General features: G+C 55.9%; 1 protein-coding gene across 1 annotated transcript in view; it reads right to left on the reverse strand.

Annotated features, from left to right (window-relative positions):
- Positions 1 to 611: 611 nt before the first annotated feature.
- The window catches only part of LOC123353778 (complement C3-like), a 77,126-nt gene continuing 59,582 nt past the window's right edge, over positions 612 to 18,155 (reverse strand). Inside the window, exons 31-33 of the mRNA XM_044995187.1 lie at positions 7,285 to 7,572; positions 3,243 to 3,358; positions 612 to 940 (exon numbers count right to left, since the gene is read on the reverse strand). Of these exons, the coding sequence (XP_044851122.1) occupies positions 799 to 940; positions 3,243 to 3,358; positions 7,285 to 7,572 (546 nt within the window). The 3' untranslated portion in view covers positions 612 to 798. The remainder of the gene's footprint in view (positions 941 to 3,242; positions 3,359 to 7,284; positions 7,573 to 18,155) is intronic.

An 18,155-nucleotide genomic window follows, 5' to 3' on the forward strand; every position in this document is an offset into this window, starting at 1 on the left:
GAATCAAATTATTTCAAGCTTCCAAGATCTGCCAATTTGTGCAACTTCTCATTGCCACCTCACAAGCTAGTGCTTCCAAAGTTACAACAGTAAATGCATTGATTCTCACAGGCATTTAGGTGCCTAATTCCCATTGATTTCAATAGCGTTAGGTGCCTAAGTCCCTTTGGCAGTCTGGGACTAAGATTAAGCCTTCTCCCCTTGAAGTCAATAGCAGGACTCCCACTGACAGCAGACTATTGTATTTGGGAGAGGGCCTGAGCCCTGCCTGCCCCCTGTACAAGTCCTGCCTTCCCCCCGTGCAGGGCTGACATCGCCTGTCCCCCCTCCTTGTACATTCCTCAACACCTCACGTTTTTTACAAAAAGTTGGGACAGCCAAGACAGGTCTGAAAAAAGGGACTGTCCCGGCCAAAAAGGGATGTGTGGTCACCTTAGGCACAGATAGGTACAGAAGACTCTCTCCCAAATATCCATCCATGCGTATCTAGCCATCCATTCATGCTTGTCCATCTAATTTAAGGTGTTTCTTGTGCACTCATGATCCTAGTAGCTGGTTACTTATAAAGCTCTACTGCAGACTATGTAAAAAAGTCACACAGCAGGGCAGGGTAAGAATTCAGCCATTTATATAGAGAGAAACAATAAGAAGAAAAGAGCGAAACTCCCAAAGAGGACAGGGCTAGCGGCGAGTGTCAGCAGCATTGGGACTCTGAGTGGAGCTGTCTCCACCTGAGGGTTATGCTCCATCTCAGCTCAAACTGTCCCCTTGGGGCTGCTGGGAAAGCTGGGTCCAAGTTTAGGTTGGGCAGCCAAACATGGCCAAGGCTTCAGAGAACTCAAGGAAATTCTGGCAGAGGTTCTGGAAATCCGGCTTCCGGCATTCGTCCTTGTTGGGCCACTTCTCGATCCAGGTGTCCTTGCCAATGATGTAGGATAGCCTGGGATGGACAGGCAGGAGGGTGAGCAATGAAGCACAAAATGTGTTCAATTTGTTTGCTCAGTTCCTCAAGGGCAGCCGGGTTTGCCTAAGGGCATGGGCAGCGGGTATGGCAGGCCAGGGGATGCTGAGTCTCCTCAAACAGCCAGGTGTGGCCCCACTCATTCTCCGTCCTGAACCCCGTCCTGCTTCCCACCGCTTCCCCCGGCCACAGCCCATGCAGGCTGCTCCTCTTCCCCAAGGGGGCTGGGGCTAGCACGGGCTGGCCTGCAGCTCGGGACTTGAAGTGGCTGGGTGCCCCCGGTGCTGGGGCCCCCCAGCTCTGGGGCTGGCGGCGCTTGAGGCACTGGGGCCACAGCATATGGTGCTCCTGGGCTGGTGGCACTGGGGCCACAGCACCTGGTGCTTTGGGGCTGGGGATGCTGGGGCTGCAGCACCCAATGCTTCAGAGCTGGGGGTGCTCAGGTTAGCTGGCCGAAGGGGCCTGGGGCAGGGGGCTGGCAGCCACAGGGGTCGTGTTGGACCTCCGGTGGGAGGAAAGGGCGGAGGAGAGGTGGTGTCGGGGTCTAGCTTTCCGAAACAGGCGGCTCACACTCCACCCAGGCCTAAGGGTCACATCTGATTTGCAGAGAAACAGTGGGTTGCCTCCCGTCTCATAGGTCCAGCCCATGGAGTACGGAGGGACTACAGATCCCAGCATGCAATGCTCCAGATACAGCATGAGGATGGAACTTTCAGCCTCTGTGAGCTGCATCTTTGTTGGTGAAACTCATTTTTAGGTGCAGTTTTTACCCTAATTAATGACATTTCCACCCAGTTGAAACCTAAGTGATTTAGGAACAACTGTGGCTGGATGCAGGACCATGAAATTGCACTGACAGTATGATCTGTTCTGGTGAAATAGTTGGGTAGCCCCTGTGAGGAATGGTGGTCCAGGGTTAGACTACGACGCGAACCTGGATTCAATTCCCAGCATCTCGAGATACTTCCTTTTAGTACTTTGGAGAGGTCACCTAAGGCCAGTCAGTGGGAGTTAGGTGCCTCAATACCATTGAGGACCTGGACCGTAGGCTGTCTGTGCCTCAGTTTCCCCATCTGTTAAATGAGGATAATAATGCTGCCCTGCTTCCCATAGTGAGAATACATTTGCTATTGTGAGGCTCTCAGAAAGTACAGTAATGGGGGCCTGATAGGTACAGTAACTCCTCACTTAACCCTGTAGTTATGTTCCTGAAAAATGCGACTTTAAGTGAAATAATGTTAAGCAAATCCAATTTCCCCATAAGAATTAATATTAAGTTCCAGGGAAAAATTTTTTTGCCAGACAAAAGGTGTTATATACATTTTAACCATGCAGTTTAATACAGGTACTGTTCTATAGTTGGGAGGTGGCCCTACCGTACCCTACATAGGCACAGCCCACTGGCACTGGAGACGATGAGGCAGGCAAGGAGGCTGAAGGTGCTGTAGGTTAGGAGAAGCACCTTGCGCAGCAGCGGCAGCTTCCTCTACTCTGCGAGCACCAAGGGTGAGGAGGCTCAACTCTCAGCCCTCCCACTTCCCCCCTTCTCCCGAACCCCCACCCTTAACTGCCTCCTCTCCCCCCGACCTCCTCCCCCTTTACTTCCCACGCTGCATCCTCGCTTCTCCTCCCTCCCTTCCCCCCTCCCTTCTAAATGCCACAAGCCACCTGATTGCCCCGGGCAGGAGGGACGGGGAGCCTGCATGCCTGAGTCCTCACTCCTTCCCCCTCCCTCCTGCCCCTAAAACGCGGCAAGTCAGCTGATTGCCAGAGGCAGGAGGCGGAGGAGGGGGAAGGCGCTGATCTGCGGGGTCTGCGCTGTGGGGTGGGGGGGTGGGGGGCGCAGGGAGGCAGCCAAACAACGTAAGAGTGGAGAATTGCACAACTTAAAAGGAGCAGGTTCCCTAAGTGATCAGCAACATAACAACGTTAACCAGGACAACTTAAAGTGAGGAGTTACTGTACCTAAAATAGATAGGGCAATTAGTTAAGGGCGTGTCTGCTTGAAACTGACTAATGCAGGGTAACCACAGGAGGCTACTTACTCAGCTTCCCTGGACCACAAGTCGGGCAGCCGGGTTTGCCTAACAAAATCAGATGACTGTTTAAGATTCAATCTGACCCCACTCCTCTCCCACAGCTGGGAACAGAACCCATGATTCCTGGGACCCAGCTCCCCGCTCTAACGACTAGACCCCATTCCCCTCCAAACAAAGGGAACGAGACCCAGGAATCCTGTGCCGTAAGCAGCCGTTCTGGCCTTTGGCCCCTGCCCTCCTACCTGAGCTGCTTGGCGTAGGCCTGCTCGATCTCTGTCCGCTCCTTCACAAACTTCACGTACTTCTCCATCAGATCCAGCCCCCACTGGGTGTGACGCTCTACATTGTCAAACTGGTCCTGGGGGAGAAGAGGGGGAAAAAGAGAGGTGGGAGGTGTCACCGGCACAGCTGGAAACAATACAGCATCCTTCCTACGCGCTCACCATCCCTCTCTCTCCTCCCCAAGGTATTAGCCACATATTAGAGACAGGGAAACTGAGGCAAAAAGAGGTTAAAGGACTTGCCTTCCCCAAGCCAAGTGGCAGAGTCAGGAAAAGAACCCAGGAGTCCTGGCTAGCAGCCCTACCATAAAACGGGGGGGGGGGCACCCAGGAGATCAGGGGGAAAGGAGCCCAGCCCTAAGGAAGCAGGAGAGAGGGAGGGAATTGAGGCGAGGGGAGCCCAGCCATAGGAGAAGGGGGAAGTGGAGGAAGCCAGCCGGGGGGAAGGGGAGGGCAAGGAGTTGGGGGGCTGGCCCCGGGGGGGAAGGGGAGGAAGTTGGGGGGCTGGCCAGGGAAGGAAGGGGGGCTGGCCCCGGGGGGGGGACGGAGGGGGAGCTGGGGGGCTGGCCATGGGGGGGAAGGGAGGGGGAGCTGGGGGGCTGGCCCCGGGGGGGAAGGGAGGGGAGGGAGAGGGAGTTGGGGGGCTGGCCATGGGGAGGAAGAAGGAGGGAGTTGGGGGGCTGGCCGGGGTAGGAAGGGGGGAGTTGGGGGGCTGGCCATGGGGAGGAAGAAGGGGAGGGAGGTGGGGGGCTGGCCATGGGGAGGAAGGGGGAGTTGGGGGGCTGGCCCGGGGGGGGGAGGGAGGAGAGGGAGTTGGGGGGCTGGCCATGGGGAGGAAGAAGGAGGGAGTTGGGGGGCTGGCCGGGGAGGAAGGGGGAGTTGGGGGGCTGGCCATGGGGAGGAAGAAGGGGAGGGAGTTGGGGGGCTGGCCGGGACAGGAAGGGGGAGCTGGGGGGCTGGCCCTAGGGGAAGGGAGGGGGAGCTGGGGGGCTGGCCCCGGGGGAAGGGGGGGTTGGGGGGCTGGCCCCGGGGGGAGGAGAGGGAGAGGGAGTTGGGGGCTGGCCATGGGGAGGAAGGAGGGAGTTGGGGGGCTGGCCGGGGTAGGAAGGGGGAGTTGGGGGGCTGGCCATGGGGAGGAAGAAGGGGAGGGAGTTGGGGGGCTGGCCGGGATAGGAAGGGGGAGTTGGGGGGCTGGCCGTGACAGGAAGGGGGATTTGGGGGGCTGGCCATGGGGAGGAAGAAGGGGAGGGAGTTGGGGGGCTGGCCGGGGTAGGAAGGGGGAGTTGGGGGCTGGCCAAGGGGAGGAAGAAGGGGAGGGAGTTGGGGGGCTGGCCGGGGTAGGAAGGGGGAGTTGGGGGGCTGGCCATGGGGAGGAAGAAGGGGAGGGAGTTGGGGGGCTGGCCGGGGTAGGAAGGGGGAGTTGGGGGCTGGCCATGGGGAGGAAGAAGGGGAGGGAGTTGGGGGGCTGGCCGGGGTAGGAAGGGGGAGTTGGGGGGCTGGCCATGGGGAGGAAGAAGGGGAGGGAGTTGGGGGGCTGGCCGGGGTAGGAAGGGGGAGTTGGGGGGCTGGCCCCGGGGGGAAGGAGGGGGAGCTGGGGGGCTGGCCCCGGGGGAAGGGAGGGGGGGGGGGGGCTGGCAATGACAGGAAGGGGGATTTGGGGGGCTGGCCATGGGGAGGAAGAAGGGGAGGGAGTTGGGGGGCTGGCCGGGGTAGGAAGGGGGAGTTGGGGGCTGGCCATGGGGAGGAAGAAGGGGAGGGAGTTGGGGGGCTGGCCGGGGTAGGAAGGGGGAGTTGGGGGGCTGGCCATGGGGAGGAAGAAGGGGAGGGAGTTGGGGGGCTGGCCGGGGTAGGAAGGGGGAGTTGGGGGGCTGGCCCCGGGGGAAGGGAGGGGGAGCTGGGGGGCTGGCCGGGGTAGGAAGGGAGGGTTGGGGGGCTGGCCCCGGGGGGAGGGGAGGGAGAGGGAGTTGGGGGGCTGGCCATGGGGAGGAAGGAGGGAGTTGGGGGGCTGGCCGGGGTAGGAAGGGGGAGTTGGGGGGCTGGCCATGGGGAGGAAGAAGGGGAGGGAGTTGGGGGGCTGGCCGGGATAGGAAGGGGGAGTTGGGGGGCTGGCCATGGGGAGGAAGAAGGGGAGGGAGTTGGGGGGCTGGCCGTGACAGGAAGGGGGATTTGTGGGGCTGGCCATGGGGAGGAAGAAGGGGAGGGAGTTGGGGGGCTGGCCAGGATAGGAAGGGGGAGTTGGGGGGCTGGCCGTGACAGGAAGGGGGATTTGGGGGGCTGGCCATGGGGAGGAAGAAGGGGAGGGAGTTGGGGGGCTGGCCGTGACAGGAAGGGGGAGTTGGGGGGCTGGCCATGGGGAGGAAGAAGGGGAGGGAGTTGGGGGGCTGGCCGGGGTAGGAAGGGGGAGTTGGGGGGCTGGCCATGGGGAGGAAGAAGGGGAGGGAGTTGGGGGGCTGGCCGGGGTAGGAAGGGGGAGTTGGGGGCTGGCCATGGGGAGGAAGAAGGGGAGGGAGTTGGGGGCTGGCCGGGGGTAGGCCGGGGGAGTTGGGGGGCTGGCCATGGGGAGGAAGAACGGGAGGGAGTTGGGGGGCTGGCCGGGGTAGGAAGGGGGAGTTGGGGGGCTGGCCATGGGGAGGAAGAAGGGGGGAGTTGGGGGGCTGGCCCCGGGGGGAGGGAGAGGGAGTTGGAGTTGGGGCCATGGAAGAAGAAGGGGGGAGTTGGGGGGCTGGCCAGGGTAGGAAGGGGGAGTTGGGGGGCTGGCCAGGGGAAGAAGGAGGGGGGGGGAGTTGGGGGCTGGCCGGGGTAGGAAGGGGGAGTTGGGGGGCTGGCCATGGGGAAGAAGAAGGGGGGAGTTGGGGGGCTGGCCGGGGTAGGAAGGGGGAGGGAGTTGGGGGGCTGGCCGGGGTAGGAAGGGGGAGTTGGGGGGCTGGCCATGGGGAAGAAGAAGGGGGGAGTTGGGGGGCTGGCCCCAGGGGGAGGGAGAGGGAGTTGGGGGGCTGGCCGGGGTAGGAAGGGGGAGTTGGGGGGCTGGCCATGGGGAAGAAGAAGAGGGGAGTTGGGGGGCTGGCCAGGGGAGTTGGGGGCTGGCCATGGGGAGGAAGAAGGGGAGGGAGTTGGGGGGCTGGCCGGGGTAGGAAGGGGGAGTTGGGGGGCTGGCCATGGGAAGGAAGAACGGGAGGGAGTTGGGGGGCTGGCCGGGGTAGGAAGGGGGAGTTGGGGGGCTGGCCATGGGGAGGAAGAAGGGGGGAGTTGGGGGGCTGGCCCCGGGGGGGAGGGAGAGGGAGTTGGGGGGCTGGCCGGGGTAGGAAGGGGGAGTTGGGGGGCTGGCCATGGGGAAGAAGAAGGGGGGAGTTGGGGGGCTGGCCAGGGTAGGAAGGGGGAGTTGGGGGGCTGGCCATGGGGAAGAAGAAGGGGGGAGTTGGGGGGCTGGCCCCAGGGGGAGGGAGAGGGAGTTGGGGGGCTGGCCGGGGTAGGAAGGGGGAGTTGGGGGGCTGGCCTGGGGGAAGAAGAAGGGGGGAGTTGGGGGGCTGGCCGGGGTAGGAAGGGGGAGTTGGGGGGCTGGCCCCAGGGGGAGGGAGAGGGAGTTGGGGGGCTGGCCGGGGTAGGAAGGGGGAGTTGGGGGGCTGGCCATGGGGAAGAAGAAGGGGGGAGTTGGGGGGCTGGCCCCAGGGGGAGGGAGAGGGAGTTGGGGGGCTGGCCGGGGTAGGAAGGGGGAGTTGGGGGGCTGGCCATGGGGAAGAAGAAGGGGGGAGTTGGGGGGCTGGCCGGGGTAGGAAGGGGGAGTTGGGGGGCTGGCCATGGGGAGGAAGAAGGGGGGAGTTGGGGGGCTGGCCCCGGGGGGAGGGAGAGGGAGTTTGGGGGCTGGCCGGGGTAGGAAGGGGGAGTTGGGGGGCTGGCCATGGGGAAGAAGAAGGGGGGAGTTGGGGGGCTGGCCCCGGGGGGAGGGAGAGGGAGTTGGGGGGCTGGCCGGGGTAGGAAGGGGGAGTTGGGGGGCTGGCCCACTCACCCACAGCTCGGTGCCCCAGTCCATGCTGGCGGCGCCCGCTCCCCCCGCTGCGGTCGGAGCGCGGCCGGGCCCGGATCCCCCTGCTCCGGGCTCACAACATCCCAGCGCGGCGCTGCCTCCTGCCGTTGGGCCGGTGTAACAGAAACAGAACAGGACAGAAACAGCTACAGTTCTAGATTCACCGGGCAGCCCCCGCCCCCTGCTCCTTAAAGGGACAGGGACCCCGCCCAGCCGCGGCCTGGGGACACCCCACGCTGCCCATAGCGAAGGGCATTCCCCCACTGGCACCTATAGAGAGAGGGGAATCCCACACACTGACTCCTATAGAGACAGGTGAACACCCCCCACAGCCCCTATAGAGAAGGTCATTCCCTCACTGGCACCCATAGAGAGACGGGACACCCCCACACTGACTCTTATAGAGAGTGGGGAACTCCCCCCACGGCCCCTCTAGAGAAGGGCATTCCCCCACCATGCCCTGTAGAGAGATGGGACCCCCACACACTACCCCTTATAAAGAGACAGGGACCCCACACGCTGTCCCTAAATCGATGGGAATTTCCCCATTGGCTCCTATAGAGAGACGGGAATCCCCACACACATACACCGTCTCCAATAAAGAAGGGCATTTCTTCCACTGGCCCTTATAGAAAGATGGGAACCCTACACACTGCCCCTAAAGAGAAGAGCACCCCCCACTGTCCCCTATAAAGCTACATGTCCCCCCCCCAGTCACAACCTCCGATAGGGAAGGGCATTTCCTACACCCTCCTCTGACACATCTGGTTCTGGCCATGGGATAGCACCCACCTATCATGCTGACCAGGCTGGGTTTGCCTCACCCTTTCCTTGTACTGCCCCGTCTGTCTGTGTCCGTCTGTTCTCGCCTCTCTTATACTTGGGCCTGCTGTGCCCTTCATAGCTACAGCACTAAGGGGGTGATAAATCCGCCCCCCCGAGCGCCGTAGCTGGGCCGACCCAACCCCAGGTGTAGACGGAAGAACGCTTCTGTTGACCTAGCAACCGTCGCTCAGGGACGTGGGGACCCTACCCCAATGGGAAAACCCCTTCGGTGGCAGTAGTCGGCCTCTACACCGTGGAGTTATGCCAGCATAGCTATGGCACCATAACTATGCTGCTAGAGCACCCAGAGTGTAGACGTGGCTTGGGATTGCGAGCTCTTTAGGGCAGGGACTGTGTGTTTAGTCTGTCTCTCTACAGCACCTAGCGCTGTGGTGTCCGTCCCCGACTGGGGCTGCTGGTCACTATGATAACACAAATAACCTGTAACAGGCAGATCATGGGTTTCCTCTGTTATTGCAACTCCCTGGGACTGCGATTCGTAACAGTGATCTGGAGGCAATTAGATCTATACCCCATCCCTACTCTCAGACACCTTCCAACTGCCCCTCCCACCCCCCAAGGGTAAAATGACCTATGGGTGGCAGAGTTTGCATCAGGGCCGCCCAGAGGATTCAGGGGGCCGGGGGCAAAGCAATTTCAGGGGCCCTTCCATAAAAAAAAAGTTGCAATACTATAGAATACTATATTCTCGTGGGGACCCCTGTGGGGCCCAGGGCCTGGGGCATATTGTCTCCCCCCCCCCCCCCCCGCAGCCTTGGTTTGCATTGTGATACAGCAGCAATTTAATGACCAGTGTGGTCTGTGCTGAATAATGTAACCTGCAGTGTGGGTCTATCGCCCCCTTTCGTGGCCGGTTCTTGTAAGAGGTTTATGAGTCAGCCATGGTGTCCAGCCCTGTAGCTCAACTGCTGCTCCAAGTTCACCTGTTTAGAGGTAAACAGGGGCGGCTCTAGGCACCAGCAAAACAAGGGGAGAGTCTGATGATAGAGAATCTCCAGGTTATATTCAGGAGCAGAGGACTGAAAAGTATAATGTAAGGGCAGGGTCAGATGATAAACAGTCACATAAAAAAGAATCTGGCACATCAGAAAAAGGCAGGCTAATAAACAGGGACAAGTTTTTAAAGTGCTTGTACACAAATGCCAGAAGTCTAAATAATAAGATGGGTGAACTGGAGTGCCTTGTGATAAAGGAGGATATAGATATAATAGGCATCACAGAAACCTGGTGGACTGAGAGCAGGGCCGGCTCTAGGATTTCTGCCGCCCCAGGCAGAAAAGAAAAGCGCCACCCCCCCCCCCAGCGGCGCGGAGTGCAGCCCGAGCCCCCGCCCCCCCCCAAGCGGCGCGGAGCGGAGCGGCGCCCTAGCCCCTGCCCCCCTCCCGAGCAGCGCGGCCCGAGCCCCCGCCCCCCCCCAGCGGCGCGGCCTGAGCCCCGAGCCCCGGCCTGCGGCCCGAGCCCCCACCTCCCGAGCGGCGCGGCCTGGCCCTAGCCCCCGCCCCCTCCCGAGACCCCGTCCTCCCTCCCTCCCCCGAGCGGCCCTAGCCCCCGCCCCCCTCCCGAGCGGCCCGAGACCCCGTCCCCGTCCCCCCCCCCGAGCGGCCCTAACCCGCGGAGCACCGCCCTAGCCCCCGCCCCCCTCCCGAGCGGCCCGAGACCCCTCCCCCCCCCGAGCGGCCCTAACCTGCGGAGCGCCGCCCTAACCCCCACCCCCCTCCCGAGCGGCGCGGCCTGGCCCGGCCCGAGCCCCCGAGCGGCCTTAGTCCCCGCCCCCCTCCCGAGCGGCCCGAGACCCCGTCCCCCCTCCCCCCCGAGCGGCCCTAGCCCCTGCCCCCCTCCCGAGCGGCGCGGCCCGACCCGGCCCGAGCCCCCGTCCCCCTCCCGAGCGGCCCGGCCCGAGCCCCCCTCCCCGCGAACGGCGCGGCCCGCCCGCCACCCCCTCCCAAGGCGCCGCCCCAAGCACCTGCTTGGTAGGCTGGTGCCTGGAGCCGCCCCTGACTGAGAGCAATCAATGGGACACAATCATTCCGGGGTACAAAATATATCGGAAGGACAGAACAGGCCGTGCGGGGGGAGGAGTGGCACTATATGTTAAAGAAAGTGTAGATTCAAATGAAGTAAAAATTTTAAGCGAATCCACAGGTTCCATAGTCTCTATGGATAGAAATTTCATGCTCTAGTAAAAATATAACATTAGGGATCTATTATCGACCACCTGACCAGGACAGTAATAGTGATGATGAAATGCTAAGGGAAATTAGAGAGGCTATCAAAATTAAGAACCCAATAATAGTGGGGGATTTCAATTATCCCCATATTGACTGGGAACATTTCACTTCAGGACGAAATGCAGAGATAAAATTTCTCGATACTTTAAATGACTGCTTCATGGAGCAGCTGGTACGGGAACCCACAAGGGGAGAGGCGACTCTAGATTTAATCCTGAGTGGAGCGCAGGAGCTGGTCCAAGAGGTAACTATAGCAGGACTGCTTGGAAATAGTGACCATAATACAATAGCGTTCAACATCCCTGTGGTGGGAAGAACACCTCAACTGCCCAATACTGTGGCCTTTAATTTCAAAAGGGGGAACTATACAAAAATGAGGGGGTTAGTTAGACAAAAGTTAAAAGGTACAGTGACTAAAGTGAAATCCCTGCAAGTTGCGTGGGCCCTTTTTAAAGACACCATAATAGAGGCCCAACTTCAATGTATACCCCAAATTAAGAAAAACAGTAAAAGAACTAAAAAAGAGCCACCGTGGCTTAACAACCATGTAAAAGAAGCAGTGAGAGATAAAAAGACTTCCTTTAAAAAGTGGAAGTCAAATCCTAGTGAGGCAAATAGAAAGGAGCACAAACACTGCCAACTTAAGTGCAAGAGTGTAATAAGAAAAGCCAAAGAGGAGTTTGAAGAACGGCTAGCCAAAAACTCCAAAGGTAATAACAAAATGTTTTTTAAGTACATCAGAAGCAGGAAGCCTGCTAAACAACCAGTGGGGCCCCTTGACGATGAAAATACAAAAGGAGCACTTAAAGATGATAAAGTCATTGCGGAGAAACTAAATGGATTCTTTGCTTCAGTCTTCACGGCTGAGGATGTTAGGGAGATTCCCAAACCTGAGCTGGCTTTTGTAGGTGACAAATCTGAGGAACTGTCACAGATTGAAGTATCACTAGAGGAGGTTTTGGAATTAATTGATAAACTCAACATTAACAAGTCACCGGGACCAGATGGCATTCACCCAAGAGTTCTGAAAGAACTCAAATGTGAAGTTGCGGAACTATTAACTAAGGTTTGTAACCTGTCCTTTAAATCGGCTTCGGTACCCAATGACTGGAAGTTAGCTAATGTAACGCCAATATTTAAAAAGGGCTCTAGGGGTGATCCCGGCAATTACAGACCGGTAAGTCTAACGTCGGTACCGGGCAAATTAGTTGAAACAATAGTAAAGAATAAAATTGTCAGACACATAGAAAAACATAAACTCTTGAGCAATAGTCAACATGGTTTCTGTAAAGGGAAATCGTGTCTTACTAATCTATTAGAGTTCTTTGAAGGGGTCAACAAACATGTCGACAAGGGGGATCCGGTGGACATAGTGTACTTAGATTTCCAGAAAGCCTTTGACAAGGTCCCTCACCAAAGGCTCTTACGTAAATTAAGCTGTCATGGGATAAAAGGGAAGGTCCTTTCATGGATTGAGAACTGGTTAAAGGACAGGGAACAAAGGGTAGGAATTAATGGTAAATTCTCAGAATGGAGAGGGGTAACTAGTGGTGTTCCCCAAGGGTCAGTCCTAGGACCAATCCTATTCAATTTATTCATAAATGATCTGGAGAAAGGGGTAAACAGTGAGGTGGCAAAGTTTGCAGATGATACTAAACTACTCAAGATAGTTAAGACCAAAGCAGATTGTGAAGAACTTCAAAAAGATCTCACAAAACTAAGTGATTGGGCAACAAAATGGCAAATGAAATTTAATGTGGATAAATGTAAAGTAATGCACATTGGAAAAAATAACCCCAACTATACATACAACATGATGGGGGCTAATTTAGCTACAACGAGTCAGGAAAAAGATCTTGGCGTCATCGTGGATAGTTCTCTAAAGATGTCCACGCAGTGTGCAGAGGCGGTCAAAAAAGCAAACAGGATGTTAGGAATCATTAAAAAGGGGATAGAGAATAAGACTGAGAATATATTATTGCCCTTATATAAATCCATGGTACGCCCACATCTCGAATACTGTGTACAGATGTGGTCTCCTCACCTCAAAAAAGATATTCTAGCACTAGAAAAGGTTCAGAAAAGAGCAACTAAAATGATTAGGGGTTTAGAGAGGGTCCCATACGAGGAAAGATTAAAGAGGCTAGGACTCTTCAGTTTGGAAAAGAGAAGACTAAGGGGGGACATGATAGAGGTATATAAAATCATGAGTGATGTTGAGAAAGTGGATAAGGAAAAGTTATTTACTTATTCCCATAATACAAGAACTAGGGGTCACCAAATGAAATTAATAGGCAGCAGGTTTAAAACAAATAAAAGGAAGTTCTTCTTCACGCAGCGCACAGTCAACTTGTGGAACTCCTTACCTGAGGAGGTTGTGAAGGCTAGGACTATAACAATGTTTAAAAGGGGACTGGATAAATTCATGGTGGCTAAGTCCATAAATGGCTATTAGCCAGGATGGGTAAGAATGGTGTCCCTAGCCTCTGTTCGTCAGAGGATGGAGATGGATGGCAGGAGAGAGATCACTTGATCATTGCCTGTTAGGTTCACTCCCTCTGGGGCACCTGGCATTGGCCACTGTCGGTAGACAGATACTGGGCTAGATGGACCTTTGGTCTGACCCGGTACGGCCTTTCTTATGTTCTTATGTTCTAATATCTCATTGGAAGGTGACAGGGCCAGAAAGACTTAATCAATTCACAGACTAACCTGACCCATGGCCAAACTTTAGAAACTGGTTAGGAAGATATATAAATGAATAGAGCTTTGAAATGCAAGTCTGCATTGTTAGAGGTAGAAAAGTAGGTGTTTGTTCAGGTCTTGTGATGTAAGCAAACAAGTCTTGTCTATTGCTATAACTTTAATTCAAAGATCAAAAAAGGAATATTAACATTTGTGATGATACTTGAGTAAAATAGTATTATTGTCTATATGTCTCTTTGAAGGTTGTGGTAACCTGTATCTGAACTGTTTAATGGATAAATTACCCTGTGCTAATTGCTAGGATGTTTGGAAGGAGAATTAAGCGTATTGTTTTCTCAGGCCGAAAGGCTGCTGAAAATGTATAAGAACCCTGGGACACAATCCTTCTGCATCTCAGATCTGCTTTGGGTTTCAAGAAGGGGAAACCTTAAGCCATAAGGACTGAGATCCCCAGCCACTGACTGGAGTCACCCTAAATATGGACATTGGACTATAACCTATGGACTATATCTAAAAGAACTATTGGCAACTACAAACTCACCTCTGCTATGTATCTGAGTCTCAAGAATTAAATTCAAGTCTGTCTGTATATTGATCTTTTAACCAACTCTTTCTCTCTCTTTTTTTTAATAAATTTTAGCTTAGTTGATAAGAATTGGCCATAAGCATGTATTTTGGGTAAGATCTAAGTTATAATTGGACCTGGGTATGTGGCTGATCCTTTGGGATTGGAAGAACCTTTTCTTTTATATGATGAGATAAGATTTTCAGTAATCACCGTCATAGCTGATGTGCGTGTCTTGATGGAGGCCTGAGGCGGGCACTTTAAGGAAACTGCGTGGTTTGAACTTCTGAGTAACCAGTGAGGTACTATAGAAGCTGTTCTGTGCTGGTTTGGTAAATCTAAGTATTGAAATAACCACCAGCTTCTGGGGTTTGTCTGCCCCATTTTGTTTGCAGCTCATCCTAATTGAGTGATCTTAGCTGGCTCCCACGGGCAGCACCGTCACAAGGGCATACAGGTGCTAGCTCTGATTGGGCTGGTGCCTAAAAATTGCAGCAGGGTCTCGGCAGCCAGGGTCCAAGGGGCACTAAGACAAAGCACACTAAGGAACTGTTAGTACACATTAACAGTGTCCACACAGACAGTTAGTGTGCAGTGGGCTAGTGGGAAGTAGATTTACACCTCAGTTTTCTGTGAACTAACTCTTCATGGAGACAAGCCCTTCCAAGTCCAGTTGACCTTGCCCGTAAATCACTTAGGCTGTCTGGAAAATCCTCCCTTAGTCAATGGAGTTAAAGCAAGGTTGCCATCTTCCCGGAGAAATAATTGACTGATTACATCACCCACAGTGTTGTGAATTCACAAGGAAGTAAGCCTGGAGGAAAATTAAAAGTTTTGCTAAACGTCATCCAAGTTGTCTGTGTGTCACTTTGGTGGGAAGGGTGACGGACAATTGGACTTGAGTTTTTCATACCAGATAAAGATCATATACACACACACACACACAGGCAAAAAGTTCAGGGCATAATACACTCCTGTCCCTAATTAAAATTGCTGTGAGTGGATGTGTCGCCCGGCCTGATCCTCTGTCATAAAAGACATTGCTGTTGCCACTTTTCTGAAATGGGCTGCCCCTCTGCACACCTATACAGTAGGGGATGCTCTTTCCTTTAATTCAGCGCTGACCCCAATGCCCCAGCATGGTGCTGGGGGTGCTGCATTCCAACTATCAATGTGGTGCCTCAGTAGGGGGTGCTCTCTTCCAAATCTATGCTGATCTTGATGCCCCAGTTTGATACTAGTGCTGTGCTGGTGCGGGCAGGCCCAGTTTAACTCATGTGTACTCAGTGCTCTTGCTCAGGGCCCTCATCTCAGGGGGTGCCTGTCCACACGTGGGGAGGGGAGGGAATGAACAAAGCTGCCAAACAATCCAGCTTGGGGCAGGTGAGCCAATGATGCCAGGACCAGGATGGGAACAGAAGCCCCCCCCTCCCCCCCCCGCTGCTGTGCAATGGTTAGAGCCAATGGGCCAGAGCAGGGAGACAGGCCAGCCCCATGGTACAGGAGCCACCATGTGGGGTAACTGTGGGGTGGGATCATTCTCCTATACCGTCCTAGGTCATCCCACCTGCTAGGGATAAGACTCAACCCCCTCAGTCACACACTTCCCCATCATTTCCACAGTGCACACTGGGCCCCAAAATTCTTTAATCTGGCACTGTGCGGGGGGCTCAGCAGGGGGCTCTCCCCTGGCAATTAGTGCTGACCCCAATGCCCCAGTGCGGTGCTAGGGGGTGCTGTTCTGCAGGGAGCAGGGTGTGTGGGTCAGTAGAAGGAGCTCTCTCGTCTGAGATAGTGCTGACCCCAGTGCCCCGTGGGGAGGGCTATACTGTGTCCTCCTGCATTCCACCAACTGCGATCATACGGTCAGCAGCCAGCGTGTGTGACCCTGTTACGGAGCCCTCTGGAATGCGCTGCCCTTTGCACAGCCTGACCCTGCCTAGAGAGGAGCATGCTGCGCTGGGGAGTCGTCTAGCATGGGACATGTTTACTGCTCATCTGCTCCGCAGGCAATACCAGGAGCACCTATGCAGGGCGTGTGCTTGGTACCAGCCATCTACCAGAGCGCTGTCAAAATGGACCAGGTAGGCCCCTGATGTTCCTCCAAATAATCCTAAAGACGCAGGTCAGGGTTGACACCTGGACAGTGGCTACCAAATCTCCCCTCTCCCTCCTCCTTTCCTGAAAGTTGGCCCAGGCTCAGAAACATAAATCTCTGGAACCCTTTGGGGAAAGCTGCACTGAGGTCTGCGTGTCTGGCCTGCAGCCCACCGTGGTGCATTCCCAGTGGGGTCAAGCTGCAAAACCCAGCCCCACATCCGGACGTCTGTCTATCACCCCGAAGTCTGGCACCCGGACGGCAGCCCCTCCAGCCCCATGGGGAGGGTGGGGACCCGACCCAGGCTCCGTAGGTGAGTTGAGTCATCCTGACAGATCAATGCATCTCTCATGCAGCTTCTGGCTTCTCACTGGCTCAGCAGGCCCCTGAGGTAGGATGAACTTTTCAGCAGCCCTCTCCCCCCACTTCTGAAGGGGGGCATCCTCAGAGTTTCCCTCTGTCATCTGCTCAGTGTCACGTCCATCGTTTGGCCTGGCCATAGGGGGCAGCACTAAATCAAACTAAACTACCTGTTCCTGCCTCCTCCCTCTTATTGCTGCCACCCCCTGGCACCAAGATCCCTTCCCAGCTTTAGAGCCAAGCACATGGGCTATTGGTCTGGCTCTTGGCTGTTCATCTGGCCACTCCAGCACAGACATGAACAGGCCGGGAGATGGTAACCATGCCAGGCAGCCAATCAGTCAGATGGACAATAGAAGCTTAGCCCCAGGGGCGGCTCTAGCGATTTCGCCGCCCCAAGCACGGCGGCACGCCGCGGGGGGTGCTCTGCTGGTCGCCGGTCCCGTGGCTCCGGTGGACCTCCCGCAGGCGTGCCTGCGGATGCTCCACCAAAGCCGCGGGACCAGCGGACCCTCCGCAGGCACGCCTGCGGGAGGTCCGCCGGAGCCGCCTGCCGCCCTCCCGGTGACCGGCAGAGCGCTCCCCGCAGCATGCCACCCTAGGCACACGCTTGGCGCGCTGGGGTCTGGAGCCGGCCCTGCTTAGCCTCAGGGTCACACTCAGAGCACTCACCAGACATAGATCTCACAGCCCTTTACAGAGGTAGGTAAGTGTCATGATCCCCCTTTCACAGGTGAGGGAGAGGCCGGCAGAGAAAAGGGGAGGAGCTTCCTTAAGGTAACACAGCCAGTCAGTGACTCAGCTGGGAATAGAGCCCAGCAGTTTTGACTCCTAGTCACTCCTCCCGGCTCTAACCACTAGACATCATTCCCCTCCCAGAATCCAGGCATCCCCTGGATATCCCCATTGTGAGAGCGTCAGGTAGAACCAGGGAGTTCTGACTCCCCTTCCCATCTTCTGGTCCCCCAGGCCCATTCCCTCCAACAGCTAGAAATAGAACCCAGGAGTCCTGACTCCCAGTGCAGTGCCCAAGTCGTGGACCACTGTGCTTCAGAAGCCCACCAGCCCCTTGGAAGTGAACTGGGTTCTGGTCTGCCTCATGCACCATAAGCAATCCCCTTAGCCAACGGAGTTACTCCAGTGTAACCAACTACCTATTGAAGTCAGTGGAGTTACTCCAGGTTTGCACCAGTATACACTGAAAATAGAATTTAGCCCCACTGGGTGTCTTGCCGATGTAGAAACTGAGCAAGGAGTTCAAGATGTGGCCTATAGAACCTGATTCAGGTCTCTTTTAGGGCCTGATCCAAAGCCCACAGAAGCCAACGGAATGACAATCCCACTGATTTCAGTGCATTTCAGGGCGGTGCAACCCCATTGTTTTCTATGGAGTTACTCCCAGTTTACACCTGGTTCACTTAGATCAAGTGAGGCTCAAAATCCAGTTTATTCTTTAAAAAAAAATTCCATCTTCCAAACCCCACAATTAGCCTCGGAACTGAGCGAGGGAGAAGAGGATTGGACCAGGTGAGGAAGAGAATTTCTGCAGCCTGTTCCCACTCCACACACACTAGCAGAGAAGAGAGGAAAATTGAGCTTGGTTTCCATTGGCAGCCATGTAACGAACCCAGCTTAATATCCTCATCACCGTGGCAGAAGCGCGGGGGTACTTACAGTTGGCTGTGAGAAACAGCCGGGAAGTAGAAAGCAAACACGGCCACCAGGTAGAGAGCAGAGCCCCCCATGGTGAGGACAGGAGGGTCAGGAGAAGTAGCTCCTCCTGGGCTATTTATCCTCAGAGTTGCCTGTAAGCTGAGCCCATGTGCAAACAGCTGGGTGGGTTAGTCAGTGAAGGGGAGGAGCCCAGGAAATCTGAAAAGTTCAGAACAAAAGATGTTTTCTTCACTCCCTGGACACAAGAGTTTATTTGTCTTTCCAAGCGGGGCAGTTGGAATTAGGGACCTGAGGTTGTGGTTGTGTTTCCTCCATGCCCAGGTGATAGCCACAGATCAGAATGATGGGGCTGTGATAAATACCACAGTTCAGTTTT

Source organism: Mauremys mutica, chromosome 20, assembly GCF_020497125.1.
Source record: "Mauremys mutica isolate MM-2020 ecotype Southern chromosome 20, ASM2049712v1, whole genome shotgun sequence".
In the NCBI taxonomy this organism is placed as follows: domain Eukaryota; kingdom Metazoa; phylum Chordata; order Testudines; family Geoemydidae; genus Mauremys; species Mauremys mutica.